Source organism: Pongo pygmaeus, chromosome 1 (assembly GCF_028885625.2).
Source record: "Pongo pygmaeus isolate AG05252 chromosome 1, NHGRI_mPonPyg2-v2.0_pri, whole genome shotgun sequence".
Classification (NCBI taxonomy): domain Eukaryota; kingdom Metazoa; phylum Chordata; class Mammalia; order Primates; family Hominidae; genus Pongo; species Pongo pygmaeus.
The window spans coordinates 203,941,317-203,960,225 of NC_072373.2; the positions used below are offsets into that span (position 1 = coordinate 203,941,317).

The 18,909-nt window shown below is 48.4% G+C and overlaps 1 protein-coding gene across 1 annotated transcript; it reads left to right on the plus strand.

The window, feature by feature from the left end:
* Nucleotides 1–6,573: 6,573 nt before the first annotated feature.
* On the plus strand, nt 6,574–8,706 carry NR0B2 (nuclear receptor subfamily 0 group B member 2). The gene is made up of 2 exons (XM_054498896.2): nt 6,574–7,140; nt 8,465–8,706. Exons 1-2 carry the CDS (start codon nt 6,609–6,611, stop codon nt 8,704–8,706), a joined length of 774 nt encoding a protein of 257 aa, XP_054354871.1. The 5' UTR covers nt 6,574–6,608.
* Nucleotides 8,707–18,909: the final 10,203 nt, after the last annotated feature.

The following is an 18,909-nucleotide window of genomic DNA, read 5'->3' on the forward strand; positions in this document are numbered from 1 at the left end:
TCTATTCTTCTTTTTTTTTTTTTAGATGAAGTCTAGCTCTGTCGCCCAGGCTGGAGTGCAGTGACACGATCTCAGCTCACTGCAACCTCTGCCTCCCAGGTTCAAGTGATTCTCAGCCTCCCAAGTAGCTGGGATTACAGGCACCACCACGCCTAACTAATTTTTTTTTTGTATTTCTAGTAGAGGAGTTTTCACCATGTTGGCCAGGCTGGTTTCAAACTCCTGACCTCAAGTGATCCACCTGCCTCGGCCTCGCACGTGCTAGGATTACAGGCATGAGCCACTGCGCCCGGCCTATTCTAGTCTATTCTTTAAAGGCTCTGATATGGTTACAGTGCTACATATTGCCAAAGCCAACGAACCACTATTATCTTACTCAACTTCTCAGGTGCATTTGACACAGTTGACGCCTTCTTTCCTTCTTTCCTTTAGGTTTCTCTTGTGGTTGGAATTGCGTGTTCCCCACTTTAGACTAGAGACTTCTCCCTTTAGATTAGAGATTCCTGGAGTTGATCTGTGTCTTCTCCCTCAGACTGAGGGCTCTTGAGGGCAGGGCCTTGCACTTGCATGGGCCCATCCTAGGCACTGGGAGCAACCCCAGCAATGTCTTCATAGCGTCAAATACATATTTTTTTTTCTTTTAACTTGCAAAAGCAAAATTCTAAAATTGCAATTGGTTAAGACTACTATTTCTTCCCACTCTATCCCACTTTCCCTTGAATCAGGTGATATCAGAGATGCCATGAGGATTTGGTGATCCAACTAAGGCGAAGTTGAGTTGGAAATACATTCAGTTTGGATTGATTTGGTGGGATATAGTTGGGTGGCTGGCAGTCACTTTTGTGTATAGTTAAGTCATTGTGAGCTGTCCTGGTGTGTGGAAAGGGCTTCCAGGAATATTCCTACCATTCGCTGTACCTCATGACCCTTGCTGTACAGGATCAGAAGTCTTATCCCAATATATATGATTCCCAAGACACCTGGAAGTATGTGAGCAGTGAAAGAGAAACAAGTTTATGTGCGGAACAAGAAGCAAATCCAGGCCAGCTGCGGTGGCTCATGCCTGTAATCCCAACACTTAGTAAAACATAGCAACACAGCAAAACCCTGTCTCTACAAAATAATTTAAAAATTAGCGGAGTTAAATGACGAGTTGATGGGTGCAGCACACCAACATGGCATATGTATACATATTTAACAAACCTGCACGTTGTGCACATGTACCCTAGAACATTTAAAAAAAAAATTAGTGGGGCATGGCAGCGGGAGCCTGTAATCCCAGCTACTCAGGAGGCCGAGGTGGGAGAATCACTTGAGCCTGGGAGGTCATGGCTGCAGTGAGCTGTGATCACGCCACTGCACTCCAGCCTGGGTGACAAAGCCAGACCCTGTCTCAAAAAAAAAAAAAAAGTAGCTGGATGTGGTATTTCATGCCTGTAATCCCAGCACTTTAGGAGGCCAACGCAAGTGGATCACTTGAGGCCCAGAGTTCAAAAGCAGCCCAGCCAACATGGTGAAACCCGTCTCTATTAAAAATACAAAGATTAGTTGGGCGTGGTGGTGTGTGCCTGTAACCCCAGCTACACGGGAGGCTGAGGTAGAAGAATCACTTAGGCCAGGTGCAGTGGCTCACGCCTGTAATCTTATCACTTTGGGAGGCTGAGGCAGGTGGATCACCTGAGGTCAGGAGTTCGAGACCAGCCTGCCTAACATGGTGAAATCCCATCTCTACTAAAAATACAAAAACTTAGCCAGGCATAGTGGTGGGAACCTGTAATCCCAGCTACTTGGGAGGCCGAGGCAGGAGAATCTCTTGAATCTGGGAGGTGGAGGTTGTAGTGAGCCGAGATTGTGCCATTGCACACCAGCCTGGGCAGGAAGAGCAAAACTCCATCTCAAAAAAAAAAAAAAAAAAAAATGCTGGGTGCGGTGGCTCATGCCTGTAATCTCAGCACTTTGGGAGGCCGAGGCGGGCAGATCACGAGGTCAGGAGTTCGAGACCAGCCTGGCCAAAATGGTGAAACCCCCATCTCTACTAAAAAATACAAAAAATCAGCTGGGTGTGGTGGCAGGCGCCTGTAGTCCCAGCTACTCAGGAGGCTGAGGCAGGAGAATTGCTTGAACCTGGGAGGCGGAGGTTGCAGTGAGCCAAGATTGGGCCTCTGGACTCCAGCCTGGGTGACAGTGAGACTCCGTCTCAAAAAAAAATAATAAATAATAATAATCACTTGAACCCTGAGGCAGAGGTTGCAGTGAGTCAAGATCACTTCACTGCACTCCAGCCTGGGGGACAGAGCATGACCCTGTCTCAGAAAAAAAAAAAAAAGATAAATCAAGAATGATGGACACCAGATTTCTCAGTGTGAAAGACAGGAAGTATAAATACACAAGGGGCAAAAACTAGAATGAACCCCGTGATATGAGCTTGGAATTGGAGATGATAGTCTGAATTCATGTTGTTTAGTATGTATAAGTATAGAAATAAATATAATTGTAAATGTGTGTGTGTGTGTGTGTGTGTGTGTGTACACATTCATTAGCTCTAGGAAGGACTGGGAGTAGTGCCCTCATAACAGTGAACAGTTCTGGTTTCTTCTTTTTTTTTTTTTTTTTTGAGACGCAGTCTCACTCTTGTCGCCTAGGCTGGAGTGCAGTGGTGGGATCTTGGCTCACTGCAACTTCTGCTTCCCGGGTTCAAGCGATTCTCCTGCCTCAGCCTCCCAAGTAGCTGGGATTACAGGTATGCACCACCATGTCTGGCTAATTTTTGTATCTTTAGTAGAGACGATTTTGCCATGTTGGCCAGGCCGGTCTCAAATTCCTGGCCTCAAGTGATCCGGCCACCTCAGCTTCCCAAAGTGCTGGGATTACAGGCGTGAGCCACCATGCCCAGATGGTTTCCTTTATTTTTTTATTTTTATTTACTATTAGTATTTTTAGAAAGAGTCTCACTGTGTCTCACCCAGTCTAGGCTGCAGTGGCACGATCTCGGCTCACTGAAACCTCTGCCTCCTGGGTTCAAGCGATTCTCCTACCTCAGCCTCCCGAAAAGCTGGGACTACAGGCGTGCACCACCATACCTGGCTGATTTTTGTATTTTTAGTAGAGATGGAGTTTTGCCATGTTGGCCAGGCTGGTCTCGAACTCCTGACCTCAGGTGATCCATCTGCCTCGGCTTCCCAAAGTGCTGGGATTACAGGTGTGAACCCCCCACATCCAGCCCTATTATTATTATTATTATTATTATTATTATTATTATTATTTTGAGACAGGGTCTCACTCTGTTGCCCAGTCTGGAGTGCAGTGGCACGATCTTGGCTCACTGCAACCTCTGCCTCCCGAGTTCAAGCTATCCTCCCGCTTCAGCCTCTGTAGTAGCTGGGACTACAGGTGCATGCCACCACGGCTGACTCATTTTTGTATTTTTAGAAGCGACAAGATTTCACCATATTGGCCAGGCTGGTCTCAACTCCTGACCTCAGGTGATCTGCCTGCCTTGGTCTCCCAAAGTGCTGGGGATTACAGGCATGAGCCACCGCGCCTGGCCCGATTTTTATTTATGTATCTATTTTTAGTCAGGGTCTCACTCTGTTGCCCAGGCTAGAGTGCAGTGGCTTGATCACAGCTCACTGTAGCCTCGCCCTCCTGGATTCAAGTGATCCTCCCACCTTAGTCTTTCAAGTAGCTGGAACTATAGGTGTGCACTACCTACCTGGCTAATTTTTGTATTTTTTTGTAGAGATGGGGTTTCACCATGTTTCCCAAGCTGGTCTTGAGCTCCTGGGCTCAAGCAGCTCACCCACTGCAGCCCCCAAAGTGTTCGGATTACAGGTGTGAGCCACCGTGCCCGGCCAGTTCTTGGTTTTTTAGTATGATTCTAGTGCCTACTTCATGCTTTCTAAATATTATTTTCCACTAAAAGATTGAATCAGAGCTCTTTGGAGTATTGGTTGATTCTGGGGCTGGAAAAGTTGATATCTTGCTATACCAGAAAGCAAGTGTTCCAGGAATTATGGAAGCAGGCCAAAATGACACGGACACCAGCTTGAAAGGGTTCCCATTGACCACATTGATCAAATAAATATAAATATTCAGGGTTTGGGGGGAGGTTTTGTTTGTGGGGGGGTTTGTTTTGTTTTGTTTTTTTAGACAGAGTCTTGCTTTATCTAGAGCAAGGCAGGAGGGCAGTAACACAGTCATAACTCACTGTAGCCTTGAAGTCCTGGGCTCAAACCATCCTCTTGCCTCAGCCTCTCAAGTAGTTGGGACTACAGATATGCCCCACCACACTGGCTAATTTTTTTTTTTTTTTTTTTTTTTTGGTAGAGCCTGTGTTGACCAGGCTGATCTTGAACTCCTGAAGCCTCAAGTGATCCTCCCACCTCAACTTCCCAAAGTGCTGTGATTACAGGCGTGAGCCACCGTAACCGGGTGTGTATTCTATTCTTAAAGAGGGTCCTCCAAATCGTAACCTTCAGGCCCCATAAAACCAATATCCACCTCCAGACATTCTTGTCACCGTTTTTAAAATGAGGAAACTGAGGCACAGAAACAGAAAGTGATTTGCCCAAGGTCACTCAGCTAAGTGAAGAAGCAGGATTTGAACCCAGCCAGTCTGACTCCAGAGTCTGCTTCAAGGGGACACTGTGAGAATTCAGTGAGATTCTCACAGTGAATCTCACTGTGACACGAAAGGAACTTTATAAATTTAAGGATTAAGACTAATAATCAAATGAAAGAGGTGTGCCTGTTTGTCCACTGGTGCTCAGCTCCACAGAGGAAAGGGGCAGAAAAATCCTCCTACCGTATGCCAGAAACCACTTGGAATTTAACAACCAGGACCTCATTTTGTCCCCATGGCAGCCCTACAGCCAGGCATTATTGTCCCAGTGAGGCTCATCGAGGTTCGAGGATCAACCCAAGTCACACAACCGAAAAGTGATGGATTCTGGAGCAGATGCCAGGGCTGGTGATGCCAGAGCCTCTCTCTCCCCATCCAGGGCACCAGGCTGCCCAACAGCATGCAGAAGAAGGCTTGCCGTGCTGGACTGGCCAAGTTCCAGGAACATGACACAACCAAGGGGCCTCTCTACCTTCTCTCATCCCCTGTGCTCCACCATCTGAGAAAGATGCCCGGGACAGAGGAGCCACGTGGCAGCAGAGCAACATTTCTGCCCAGATCACAAGTGGGCAACGTCTGCAAAGCAGGGAGCAGCAAGGTGGGGGCAGCTGGGCAGCTAGCCACAAGCTCTGAGAATCTCAGGCTCTGGCTGCGCAATTGCGCCAGTGGGTTCAGGGAAACAAACAAGGACTTTGGAGTCAGGCAAGATCTGGGCTTTGTCTTCCTGGTGGGATGACCTTGGGCAAGTCACTTTAACTTTTTTAGTCTCATAAAGTAATAATCTAGTCTTAGGAGGAGGCTGCCAATATTAGAGTGGGAAGTGCCTGATACATAATAGGTGCTTAGAGAATGGCAACCATATATATATATATATATATATATATATATAATATATATATATATATATACACACACACACACATATACACACACATATACATATATATTTTTTTTTTTTTTTGAGACAGGGTCTTGCTCTGTTGCCCAGGCTGGAGAGCAGTGGCATGATCTCAGCTCACTGTAACCTCTGCCTCCCAGTTTCGAGTGATTCTTTTGCCTCAGCCTCTAGAGTAGCTGGGACTACAGGCACACGCCACCATGCCCGGCTAATTTTTGTATTTTTAGTAGAGACGGGATTTTGCCATGTTGGCCAGGCTGGTCTTGAACTCCTGACCTCAAATGATCCCGCTTCCTCAGCCTCCCAAAGTGCTGGGATTTCAGACATGAGCCACCGTGCCCGGCCAGCAACTATCTTTTATTATAATTCTGTGAGTTCTTCTCAGCAGACCTGGCCTTTCAGGAGTGGTAGGAATCAGGCTGGGGATAACGATTCTGAAGGACCTTATTCCCGCAGGGGGCCCAGAACTGGAATCAGAGGAAGGAGGCCTCCTAGACTGGACAGCAGGCAAAGTCCTCCCAGCCCCCCAGGGTCCTGGCTCCCTTCCCTGTAGCCTGCTCCTGGCTGACAACAGAAGCAGGGCCCCAAGGTTAGGCAAACAAGCTAGTGATAAGGCACTTCCAGGTTGGGCCTTGCATTCAAGGCCCACCCAGCTCGGGCTGGCTTCCTGGCTTAGCAAAAGCCCTAGTCTTTTGTGCACACAAGAGCGGGCACCAGTGGGGACACCTGCTGATTGTGCACCTGGGGCCTTGGTGCCCTGGTACAGCCTGAGTTAATGACCTTGTTTATCCACTTGAGTCATCCGATAAGGGGCAGCTGAGTGAGCGGCAGGTGGCCCTGTGCCCTGCACTGGCCACTTCATTGACCGAGGTGATATCAGCGCCACGTGGGGTTCCCAATGCCCCCTCCCCCACCACTTCCCCAACATTCCTGCCAGAGGCAATGTCTGTGTGTTTTTTTCAATGAACATGACTTCTGGAGTCAAGGTTGTTGGGCCATTCCCCCCCTTCCACTCACTGGGAATATAAATAGCACCCACAGCGCAGAACAGAGGGCCAAAGAGCTGGAAGTAAGAGCAGATCCCTAACCATGAGCACCAGCCAACCAGGGGTCTGCCCATGCCAGGGAGCTGCAAGCCGCCCCGCCATTCTCTACGCACTTCTGAGCTCCAGCCTCAGGGCTGTCCCCCGACCCCGTAGCCGCTGCCTATGTAGGCAGCACCGGCCCGTCCAGCTATGTGCACCTCATCGCACCTGCCGGGAGGCCTTGGATGTTCTGGCCAAGACAGTGGCCTTCCTCAGGAACCTGCCATCCTTCTGGCAGCTGCCTCCCCAGGACCAGCGGCAGCTGCTGCAGGGTTGCTGGGGCCCCCTCTTCCTGCTTGGGTTGGCCCAAGATGCTGTGACCTTTGAGGTGGCTGAGGCCCCGGTGCCCAGTATACTCAAGAAGATTCTGCTGGAGGAGCCCAGCAGCAGTGGAGGCAGTGGCCAGCTGCCGAACAGACCCCAGCCCTCCCTGGCTGCGGTGCAGTGGCTTCAATGCTGTCTGGAGTCCTTCTGGAGCCTGGAGCTTAGCCCCAAGGAATATGCCTGCCTGAAAGGGACCATCCTCTTCAACCCCGGTGAGCTCCCAGACACTTCTGGGTGAAGGGCAAGGCTGAAGCAGGGGCCAGCCAGGGAAGGTAGCTTCTAAGGGTTTGATATCTGTTATCTCATTGGGTCCTCATTTTCTTTTTATTTTTCTGAGACAGAGTCTCACTCTGTCACCCAGTCTGGAGTGCAGTGGTGCGATCTTGGCTCACTGCAACCTCTGCCTCCTGGGTTCAAGCAATTTTCTCTGCCTCAGCCTCCCGAGTAGCTGGGATTACATACAGGTGCCCGCCACCACTCCCGGCTAATTTTTGTACTTTTTAGTAGAGACGGGGTTTCGCCATGTTGGTCAAGCTGGTCTTGAACTCCTGACCCCTCAGGTGATCCACCCACCTTGGCCTCCCAAAGTGCTGGGATTACAGGCGTGAGCCACCGTGCTTGGCCAGTTCCTCATTTTCATCAAACAGCCATCTCACAGAAGAGGCACAGAGAAGCTAAGTGACTAGCTAAGGGTAACACAGCCAGGTAGGGACAGACCAGGATGGCAACTCAGGTCTATTCACTCCAGAGACTGGCCCTTGCCACTCTGCCTGAGAAATTTGCTCTGACCTTTACAGAAGGCTGCAGGGAGGTGGGGTGGGCAGACACAGCTGTGTCTCAGTCACATCTTCAAAGGAAGGCTGCATGGTGAAGCTCTAGAGCTAAAACTCCTCTGTGGGTTCAGAAAGATCACATAGAAGAGACAACTGAAAGGGGTGTAGGGAGGACAGGAAAGGAGTCTTTATGGAATTCGGCCAGGAGAGCGGCAGATGGAGACAGTGCTGTTTGTAATCTGGGGAGCATCTGAGATGAGAGCTCCTCAGGAGTCCCTTGTGGCATGCATAAATCGTAGTAATTAATTATAATAATAGTAGCAAATACTCATATCACACTTACCATATGTTACGCCCTATTCTAAGGGTTTTACATATACCAGTTCATTTAAATCTCATAAAAGCCTAGGAGACAGGTCCTATTATTATTATCCCCATTTTACAGATAAAGAAACCGAAGCCCAGAGATTAAGTGACTTGCCCAAGGTCACCCAGCTAATAAGTGACAGTGCTGGGATTCATACCCAGGAAGCCTAATTCTTAACTATTACTCCACACTGCTTCTTCATAAATGGATGGATGAATACATTGAAAATTGATAAATAAATTACCGCCTCCAAAGGAGGAGGTAGTAGTGGGACCTCAAAGGCTGAGCAAAGGAGGCAGAGGGGTGTCTCTGATGGCCCAGATCTTGGGCCAGTCCCATCCTTTGGTGGCTGGGAGTAGGGTGCTCACCAGCCCTCTTCTCCCTCTCTGCCCACAGATGTGCCAGGCCTCCAAGCTGCCTCCCACATTGGGCACCTGCAGCAGGAGGCTCACTGGGCACTGTGTGAAGTCCTGGAACCCTGGTGCCCAGCAGCTCAAGGCCGCCTGGCCCGTGTCCTCCTCACGGCCTCCACCCTCAAGTCCATTCCGACCAGCCTGCTTGGGGACCTCTTCTTTCGCCCTATCATTGGAGATGTTGACATCGCTGGCCTTCTTGGGGACATGCTTTTGCTCAGGTGACCTGTTCCAGCCCAGGCAGAGATCAGGTGGGCAGAGGCTGAGAGTGCTGATTCAGCTTGGCCATCCCCAGAGGTGACCCAGTGCTCCTGGAGGGGGGCAAGGCTGTATAGACAGCACTTGGCTCCTTAGGAACAGCCCTTCACTGAGCCACACCCCACATTGGACTTCCTTGGTTTGGACACAGTGCTCCAGCTGCCTGGCAGGCTTTTGGTGGTCCCCCCAGCCTCTGGGCCAAGACTCCTCTCCCTTCTTGGGATGGGAATGAAAGCTTAGGCTGCTCATTGGACCAGAAGTCCTACCAACTTTATACAGAACTGAATTAAGTTATTGATTTTTGTAATAAAAGGTATGAAACACTTGGAGCCTGATACTGTCATTTGTGCATATGGAAGGGACTGTCTCACCTCCAGGGCCCACCCTGCTCCTATCAGAGGTAGCACAAGGGAAAAAATCCACAGGGTTGCTGGAGCTAATTTTCCGGGGAACAGTATCAGTTCACAATCCCATCACCTCATTGTCTTTATCCTCAGGAGAAGGAGGTTGCTCTCTCGTTCCCAAACCCCAACCGCTCCCCTGGCTCCTACCCACTTCAGGCGCCCTCTTACCACAGTGAAAGCCCAATCACAGCCAATCAGGAAGCAGCCTACTCCCGAATTGAAACAGACAAGGTCACTGCCATTTCTTCAGTTTGAGATCGTTCACTTCCCCCATTCCTGCAGATAACAAAAGAGAGTGGTCCATTATTTTCCCAAAGGGAAGGGACAAGGGTACCCAGGGCTGGCCTGGCAACTGCTTGAAGGCCAAGGCAGACCAAGGTTTAGCTGGACCACCAGGATTTGACTACATCAGTTGTTTAAGCCTGAAACCCTTCCATGACACTTGGTTCACAGCCACCGCCCTGAGGCCTCCCCAGTTTCCTTCTCTGCCCCTCTGCCCCAGCCCCTCTCCTGGGATTCTCCTCCCAGACATTCCCACTGTCTAGCAACTAAAGAGGCAACTCTTGGCATAGCCATGACCTCCCTGACTGCTCCATTCAGAATATGACTTGTATCTATTCTGATTGGTCAATATCTGTGCCTCACTGCTTGTTAAATATTTTGACCCAGTCGCCATGGGTCAGGGTGAGTGACCTGAAGAGTGGGCAGGAAGGCGTGATAACAACACACAAGCCTATAGGATTTTCTGGCCTCCTCCTTTTACCCGCAGTAAGTCCTGTCCTGACCAGTCCCCACCCCCTTCACCATAACAGTTTGGATTCTTCTCACAGTGGCCAAGTTAATGATTGCTCAATAAGAGGCCATTCACTTGGGGATAACAGTCTAGGCGTCATCATTCAGGCCTTTCTCTAAGCCCCCCAGGTTAGGACAATAGCTGATTGGCCTCGTACCCATTATGGTGACCCAGTGCCAGCAGCAAGGGGAACCCTGTCCCTTACCTAGCCTCTCACTCACAAGTCAGACACCAGATAGAGACAAAAACACAGCTGAGATCTCACACGAATACAAACAACACAAATTGGACACCCCCCCAACACACACATACTAAGATGTACAACTCAGGCCCACCTACACGGACCCATAAAACAGACTCTCCAACCACCCACTTATAGCCCAGAAAAGCACTGCCCAGATACAGTCACTCAGCAATGTACTGCAGACCCCCACACAGTCACACAGCCGAAGCACGCACCCTTGCACTTGAGGGTGGGGCACACAGTGTGGAGACACCCCCATGCCAGAGTGTGTTCATCTTCCCTGCGTCACAGTAAAGGGAAAAGTGGCCCCCTAAGTAGGCAGACCTGTGTCTGTGCATCTTCAGGATCCTCTTGGAGTCTGTGAGCCCAGGCCAAACTGCTCTGCCTGGCATTTGGGACCCCAACTAACCATTCATCCTCTTTCCCCATGGTGACTTCAATGTCCATCCTCCTCTTAGCTCGACAACTGTCCCCACCAGGACCTAATCAAATCCCCAATAAAGGCATCCTTCAGGGCCCAGAACAAGCCCTGTATCACCCCACCTCCCACCAGATGCCCGAAACTCAGACCTCAGGCCCCCAGGACTCTCTCTGACCTGCCCTCCCCATCCCCCTGGCACATACCACCCCGTGTAACCTTGTAGACGCATGAAACCACTCTTTCAAGAGCAGAAGCCCTGTTTCCTACATAGGACCCAAATCCAGAAGATTCAGGGATTTAGGGTCATTCTACATCTTTTATGCCCTACCAGTTTCTGCCTCTATTAGTTAATTGCCACATCTCTCTGAATCCTCAAGCTGGGTCTTCCCACCTCTTACCCTTCCCCTTCTCCGGCCCTGAACAACCATTAGGAAGCATTCCTCTCCATGCCCCACCCTAGGCTTTTTCCCTCATCTTATTTAATTTTTTCCACCATCCAAACAGCTTCCCTTATTAACTGTACCTTGCCAGGCACCACTGATGGCTCATGCCCGTAATCCCAGCACTTTGGGATTCTGAGGTGATAGGATCGCTTGAGCCCAGGAGTTCAAGATCAGGCTGGGCAACGTAGTGAGACTCCTGTCTCTAAAAAAATTATAAAATCAGCTAGGGGCTGGGCGCGGTGGCTCACACCTGTAATCCCAGCACTTTTGGAGGCCAAGCCAGGCGGATCACCTGAGGTTAGGAGTTCAAGACCAGCCTGGCCAACATGGTGAAACCCTGTCTCTACTAAAAATACAAAAATTAGCCTGGCATGGCAGCACTCACCTGTAATCCCAGCTACTTGGGAGGCTGAGACAGGAGAATCGGTTGAACCTGGGAGGCGGAGGTTGCAGAGAGCCAAGATCGCACCACTGCACTCCAGCCTGGGCGACACAGTGAGACTCTGTCTCAAAAAAATTAAAAAATAAGGCCAAGCAGATTACGAGGTCGGAGTTCAAGACCAGCCTGGCCAAGATGGTGAAACCCCATCTCTACTAAAACTGCAAAAATTAGCCAGGTGCGGTGGCTTCCAGCTGCTCAGGAGGCCAAGGCAGGAAAATCGCTTGAACCCAGGCAGCAGAGGTTGCAGTGAATCAAGATTGCACCACTGCACTCCAGGCTGGGTGACAAAGTGAGACTCCGTCTCAAAAAAATAAATAAATAAAAGTAAAATAAAATAAAACAAAGTAAGCTAGGTATGGTGGCTCATGTCTGTAGTCCCAGCCACTCGAGAGGCTGAAGTGGGAGGATCACTTGAGCTGGGAGTTGGAGGCTGCAGTGAGCATGGTAGCATCACTGCACTCCAGCCTGGGTGACAGACCAAGACCCTGTCTCAAAACCAATAAAAAAACAACAACAAGAAAAATCTCTACCTTGATCCTTTTCAAATTTCTTCCCTACCAATCCACATGGTTCGGGAGCTACACTTCTGTTTCTTGTCTGCATTTCTTGAGTCATTCCCCGTGCCCTACTTCCTTGCCTTGAGCAAGGAACATAAAGACAAATATGGCAAAACTAAAGAGATAATTACGGTACAATGTGGTAAGGGGAATCGTGCTTTCTCCATGAGACTGTAGGCTTTCCAAAAGTGGGGAAGTATGTCTCCATGATCAGCATCCTGGGTTGGGATCTGTGTCTCATTGCCAGTGAGGGAAGAGGAAGAAACAGGCTCAGATGGCATATGTAACTTAAGGTCTGGGATGATCACTGTCTGTGCTGAGAATTTTTTTTTTTAGATAGAGTTTCGCTCTTGCTGCCCAGGCTGGAGTGCAGTGGTGTGATCTCGGCTCACTGCAACCTCCGCCTCCTGGGTTCAAGCGATTCCCCTGCCTCAGCCTCCCAAGTAGCAGGGATTACAGGCGCCAGCCACCACACCTGGCTAATTTTTGTATTTTTAGTAGAGACAGGGTTTCACCATGTTGGCCAGGCTAGTCTCAAACTCCTGACCTCAGGTGATCTACCCACCTTGGCCTCCCAAAGTGCTGGGATTACAGGCGTGAGCCACTGCACCTGGCCTGTGCTGAGACTTGTACTCAAATCTGTGTAGTTCTGGAGGGTTCTTGTCAGCAGCACAAGCTGGAGTGAGTCATGGCCAGGATCAAGCAGTCTGGAACCAGCTCAGCCACTGTTGACTGACCATCTACCTCTCAGCCATGATTCCTGTCCTCAGGCCCAGCCAGGGATGACTCACTAGAAAGCAGGAGAGTGGCTGTGACTCTGGGTCAGCCTAGAGTACCATTTTATTGCCATCATTATCTCTATCTTCATTAGCCAAATCGTTGACCACCTATTAAGTAGTCAGACAGCTGACGCATGCTGTGCCCCGCACTAACCCCACCCTGTCCTTGGGGCATTCAAATATCCTAGAACCCGTGATGCTGGCAAAAAGCCAACACCCACTATCCATCCATTAATTCATTCTATCACTCAATATCTCTCAACCTCCATTTGTACCAACCCCTGTGCTAGATGCTGTGGTAGGGGGCACAGAATAAATAAGATACATTTCTTACTCTCATGAAACATCTTGTCTGTGGCAGAGGAAGACACATAAGTAATTGTAATGCAGAGTCATCTGAGCTGTGATAGGGGTACAAACAACAGGCAACAGGAGAGATTAAATCTGCCTGAAGGTGGGAAAAATGCTTCACCCAAGTGGTGACTGGTTTGAGCTAAAGAGAATGAACAGGGTTTTGCTAGGCAACCCAAGGGATGGGCATTCCAAACAGATATATGCAAAGGCACAGAGATGTCAGAGAGCAAGAGGTGCTTAGTCAACTGCAAGTGATGTGTGGGGCCCAGGGTAGCAGGAAATGGGCCTGGAGAGATGACAGGGACCACCTCACAGAACAAGACAGCAGAGAAAGGAAATCCCAATGAAACTGATGGAGGCGACAATGCTAAGATCTCAGGGGAGTCAGAGTTACCAAAGGAGACCTCCTCTTCCCGGCAGGGTATGGCCAGAAGAAACCCCAGGCTGTGGCTGCTCACTCTGGGTAGCTACTAAACTATAACCACATAACATTTGTTTATTTATTTTTATTTTATTTTTATTTTTTGAGACGGAGTCTTGCTCATTCGCCCAGGCTGGAGTGCAGTGGCGCAATCTTGGCTCACTGCAACCTCCTGGGTTCAAGCGGTTCTCGTGCCTCAGCCTCCCGAGTAGCTGGGATTACAGGCATGCGCCACCACACCTGGCTAATGCTTTTTGTATTTTTTCATTTTTTTTGAGACAGAGTCTCACTCTGTTGCCCAGGGTAGAGTTCAGTAGCGCGATCTCAGCTCACCGCAACCTCTACCTCCCAGATTCAAATGATTCTCCTGCCTAACCTCCCAAGTAGCTGGGATTACAGGCATGCGCCACCATGCCCTGCTAATTGTGTATTTTTAGTAGAGACAGGGTTTCTACATTTGGTCAGGCTGGTCTCAAGCTCCCAACCTCAGGTGATCCGCCCGCCTCGCCCTCCCAAAGTGCTGGGATTACAGGCTTGAGCCACTGCACCTGGCCTTTTATGTATTTTTTAGTAAAGATGGGGTTTCACCATGTTAGCCAGGCTGGTCTCAAAGTCCTGACCTCAGGTGATCCGCCCGCCTCTGCCTCCCAAAGTGCTGAGATTACAGGCATGAGCCACTACGCCCGGCCTCCATCCATTTAATAGACAAAGAAACTCAAGGAGTGAAGGACGTGCCAATGTGCCAAACTGGTATCTTGATCATTTTGAGTTGAAAATCTTGGAGAAATTGTAGTTTCAGAAAGGGCGAGCTGAACTGCCTCTTCCTGCATGTAGCAAGCCATCAAGATTCCTCTGTGAGGTATACCCTCCCTATACCAGGGCAAAAAATTACCCCTGATTACCAGAGACTGGGAACTGGGGGCTGCAACGGACCTGAATAAATATGCTTTTCAAAGTAACCCTTATCTTCCACTAGTTTTACACTTCCACCTCAAATATCTCCTCATCACTCACCTAGAAATTTACTGCCCCTAGCCAGATGTCCCTTGTCCTGTTACTTCTCAAATTTATTGTTGTCTAAAAAGTATAAAAGCATCTTGTGGCCGGGCTCACACCTGTAATCCCAGCACTTTGGGAGGCTGAGGCGGGAGGATCACCTGAGGTCCGGAGTTCAAGACCAGCCTGGCCAGCATGGTGAAACCCCGTCTCTACTAAAAATACAAAAATTAGCTGGGCGTGTTGGCAGGTTCCTGTAATCCCAGCTACTTGGGAAGCTGAGGCAGGAGAATTGCCTGAACCCAGGAGGTTGCAGTGAGCCGAGATGGCGCCATTGCACTCCAGCCTAGGCAACAGAGTGAGACTCCGTCTCAAAAAAAATAATAATAATAATAATAATAATAATAGGCCAGGCTCAGTCGCTCACGCCTGTAATCCCAGCACTTTGGGAGGCCAAGGTGGGCGGATCATCTAACGGTCAGGAGTTCGAGATCAGCCTGACCAACATGGTGAAACCCCATCTCTACTAAAAATACAAAAATTAGTCGGGCGTGGTGGCGCATGCCTGTAATCCCAGCTACTCAGGAGGCTGATGCAGGAGAATCGCTTGAACCCAGGAGGCAGAGGTTGCAGTGAGCCGAGCAACACTCTGTCTCAGAAAAAAAAAATTATATAAAAATTATATGTATGAACTTAGTTTCTATATCCAGCAGAAGAATTCCCGTAAGAGCTAACGGGGGTTGGAGGTGATCTCTCACTCTCCTGTAGGGGTACAGAGAGGTTAAGTAAAGTGTTCGAGGTTACATAGTTAATAAGTGACAGAATCAGGATTTGAGCTTAGATGATCTGTCTTCAGGGCCCATGCTCTTAAACACTATACTTGTGTCTTTAAAAGTCAGGGGTGAGCCAGGTGCAGTGTTTCAAGTCTGTTATCCCAGCTCCTGGGGAGGCTGAGGCAGGGGGATGGCCTGAGGCCAGCAGTTCAAGGCTGCGGTGAGCTGTGATTGTGCCAATGGACTCTAGCCTAGGCGACAGACTGAGACACTATCTCTAAAAAATATGTGTGTAATAATGAGGTGGGTGGATCACTTGAGGCCAGGAGTTCAAGATCAGCCTGGTCAACATGATGAAACCCCATCTCTACTAAAAATACAAAAATTAGCTGGGCGTGGTGCTCGCCTGTAGTCCCAGCTACTTAGGATAGGAGGCTGAGGCAGGAGAATGGCCTGAACCCAGCAGACAGAGGTTGCAGTGAGCCGAGATTGCATCACTGCATGCACTCCAGCCTGGGTGACAAAAAAAAAAAAAAAGTATGTAATAAAAAATAAATAAAATCCAGATATGATGTGGGTTTAAACCTAGATATAATGGTCCTATCTACAATTTCTCACTCTTTAGAAGACTTTTTTATTTTTATTTTTTATTTTATTTATTTATTTATTTATTTATTCATGAGACGGAGTCTTGCTCTGTCGCCCAGGCTGGAGTGCAGTGGCGCAATCTCGGCTCACTGCAAGCTCCGGGTTCATGCCATTCTCCTGCCTCAGCCTCCAGAGTAGCTGGGACTACAGGTGCCCGCCACCACGCCCGGCTAATTTTTTTGTATTTTTAGTAGAGATGGGGTTTCACCGTGTTAGCCAGGATGGTCTTGATCTCCTGACCTTGTGATCCGCCCACTTCGGCCTCCCAAAGTGCTGGGATTACAGGCGTGAGCCACTGCACCTGGCTTATTTTTTATTTTTATTATTTTTTGTAGAGACAGGGTCTCACTATGTTGCCCAGGCTGGTCTCCAACTCCTGGCTTCAAGCGATCCTTCTGCCTTGGCCTCTCAAATCGATGGGATTATAAGCATGAGCCACCATGCCTGGCCATGTTTTTCAATTTTTAAAATTCATCATATTGCTGTATATTTGCTATCACAAGGTAACTATTGCTTTCTGAAATGAGTTATTTTCACTTTTAATATTTTTACATTTTAAACATTGAGTAAAACAAAATAATATTAATAAATATGTGTAAAGTATAAAGAATAACAGAATGAACTCTATTATTGTTTCATAGGTCATTATTACCATTAACTTTGAAGTCCTTTTCTAAATCTATCATTTCCCTCCAAAGGTAACAACTACCCTGGATTTTATGTTAATCATTTATTTGCTTTTCTTCCTGATTTTAAAGCGTATTTATTTATGTAGCCCTAAGAATATTTTTTAGTTTGCATTTTTGGAACTTTGCATAAATAAAACAATTCTGTGTTTTCTGACTGGCTTTACCTGAGATTATTAGTACAAAAAGCCAGCTTTTTGCACTTAAAAAGACTGTAGCTATGAATATTTATATACACTGTGAAATAAAAAACAAATCCAGACTTAGTAAGGAGAGATTTTATTATAATTTTTTTTTTTTGAGACAGAGTCTCGCTCTGTTGCCCAGGATAGAGTGTGCAGTGGTGTGATCTCGGCTCACTGCAACCTCCGCCTCCTGGGTTCAAGCGATTCTCGTGCCTCAGCTTCCCTGAGGAGCTGGGATTACAGGCGCATACCACCATGCGTGGCTAATTTTTGTATTTTTAGTAGAGACGAGGTTTCACCATGTTGGCCAGGCTGGTCTCGAACTCCGGACCTCAAGTGATCCGCCCACCTCAGCCTCCCAAAGTGCTGGGATTACAGGCATTAGCCACTGCGCCCAGCCATTATAATTTTTTTTTTTTTTTGAGACAGATTCTCATTCTGCTGCCCAGGTGGGAGTGCATGGCACAATCATGGCTCACTGTAGACTTGCTCTCTTGGGCTCAAGTGATCCTCCCACCTCAACCTCCCGACGTGCTAAGATTACAGGTGTGAGTTACCACACCCTGCCAGGAGAGATTTTATTTGAAAGGATTATTGCAAGGGAAGAAAGGAACTATTGCAATAGGGGGAGGAAGAATATTGCAGCAGGGAAGACCCTCTGACCATAATATCTGCAAGTGACTCAAGGGTTAGGCAAAAAGGGTTCTTCTCTCATAGAGAGGAGTAAACAGGGCAGAACTGGGTGGGAGGAAGTGGGATGATCAGGAGTGGCATGATGGGACAATAGATCAGATAATGCTTTACCCTGAAGCCAGCCTATTCTCAAGAGAGGCTGTTAAGGAGGAGATGTGCGCTGGCTCAAGCTGAGGGTAAGCCAAAGTTCGGGAAGCTGGGGGAAGGAGAGAAGTTTTAACCAAAGTTTGTTCCAACTGATCAGTGGGGACAAGAAGTTCCTCAAAGCTTTCATGAGGAGATTTGGAATTTGGAGTCTGCGTCTGGCTTTGTCATTGGTGAAACAGAGGGGCATACACCAGTCTTACGTAACTCACTTGGGGAAGGATGTTTTTTTGCAGTATGCTGTGTTCGAGAACATAAAACAGCGGGAAGGCGTTTCTTAAGCTTTAGTTTTCCAGGATCACAGGGCTTGGGTAAAAGTCAACATTATCAATAAGTCTTCTGATAAACATGTGCAGTCATTTTTTTTGTTGTTTAGACAAGGGTCTTGCCAACTTGGCCAGGCTGGTCTCAAACTTCTAAGCTCAAGGGATCCTCCTACGCCAGCTTGCCAAAGTGCTGGGATTACAGGCGTGAGCCACTGAGCTCGGCCCTTTATTTTTTTTGTTTGAGGTCTCTCAATCTACAGGTTCCTCCTATCACCCAGTATAATGTGTAGACTTTGTCTGAATTATGAATCAATGAATCAATAGTAATAAAATAACCCAATTAAAAAACGGACAAAGAGGGCCGGGTGCGGTGGCTTACATCTGTAATCCCAGCACTTTGGGAGGCCAAGGCAGGTGGATCACCTGAGGTCAGGAGTTCGAGACCAGCCTGACCAATATGGTGAAACCCTGTCTCTACTAAAAATACAAAAATTAGCCGGACGTGGTGGCACGCACCTGTAGTCCCAGCTACTCGGGAGGCTGAGACAGGAGAATTGCTTGAACCCAGGAGGCAGAGGTTGCAGTGAGCCGAGATCGCACCATTGCACTCCAGCCTGGATGACAGAGCAAGACTCCATCCCCCCCCTCCAAAAAAAAAAAAAAAAAAAAGACAAAAAGGCAGGGCACCGTGGCTCACGCCTGTAATCCTAACACTTTGGGAGGCTGAAGCCAGTGGATCACTTGAGCCCTGGAGTTCAATACCAGCCTGGGCAATATAGTGAGACCCCATCTCTACAAATAGTTTAAAAAATTAGCCAGGCATAGTGGGTTGCATCTGTGGTCCCAGCACTCCAGCCTGGGCGACAGAGCGAGACCCCAACTCAAAAATAAATAAAATATTACCTACAAGTGCTGAGTCAA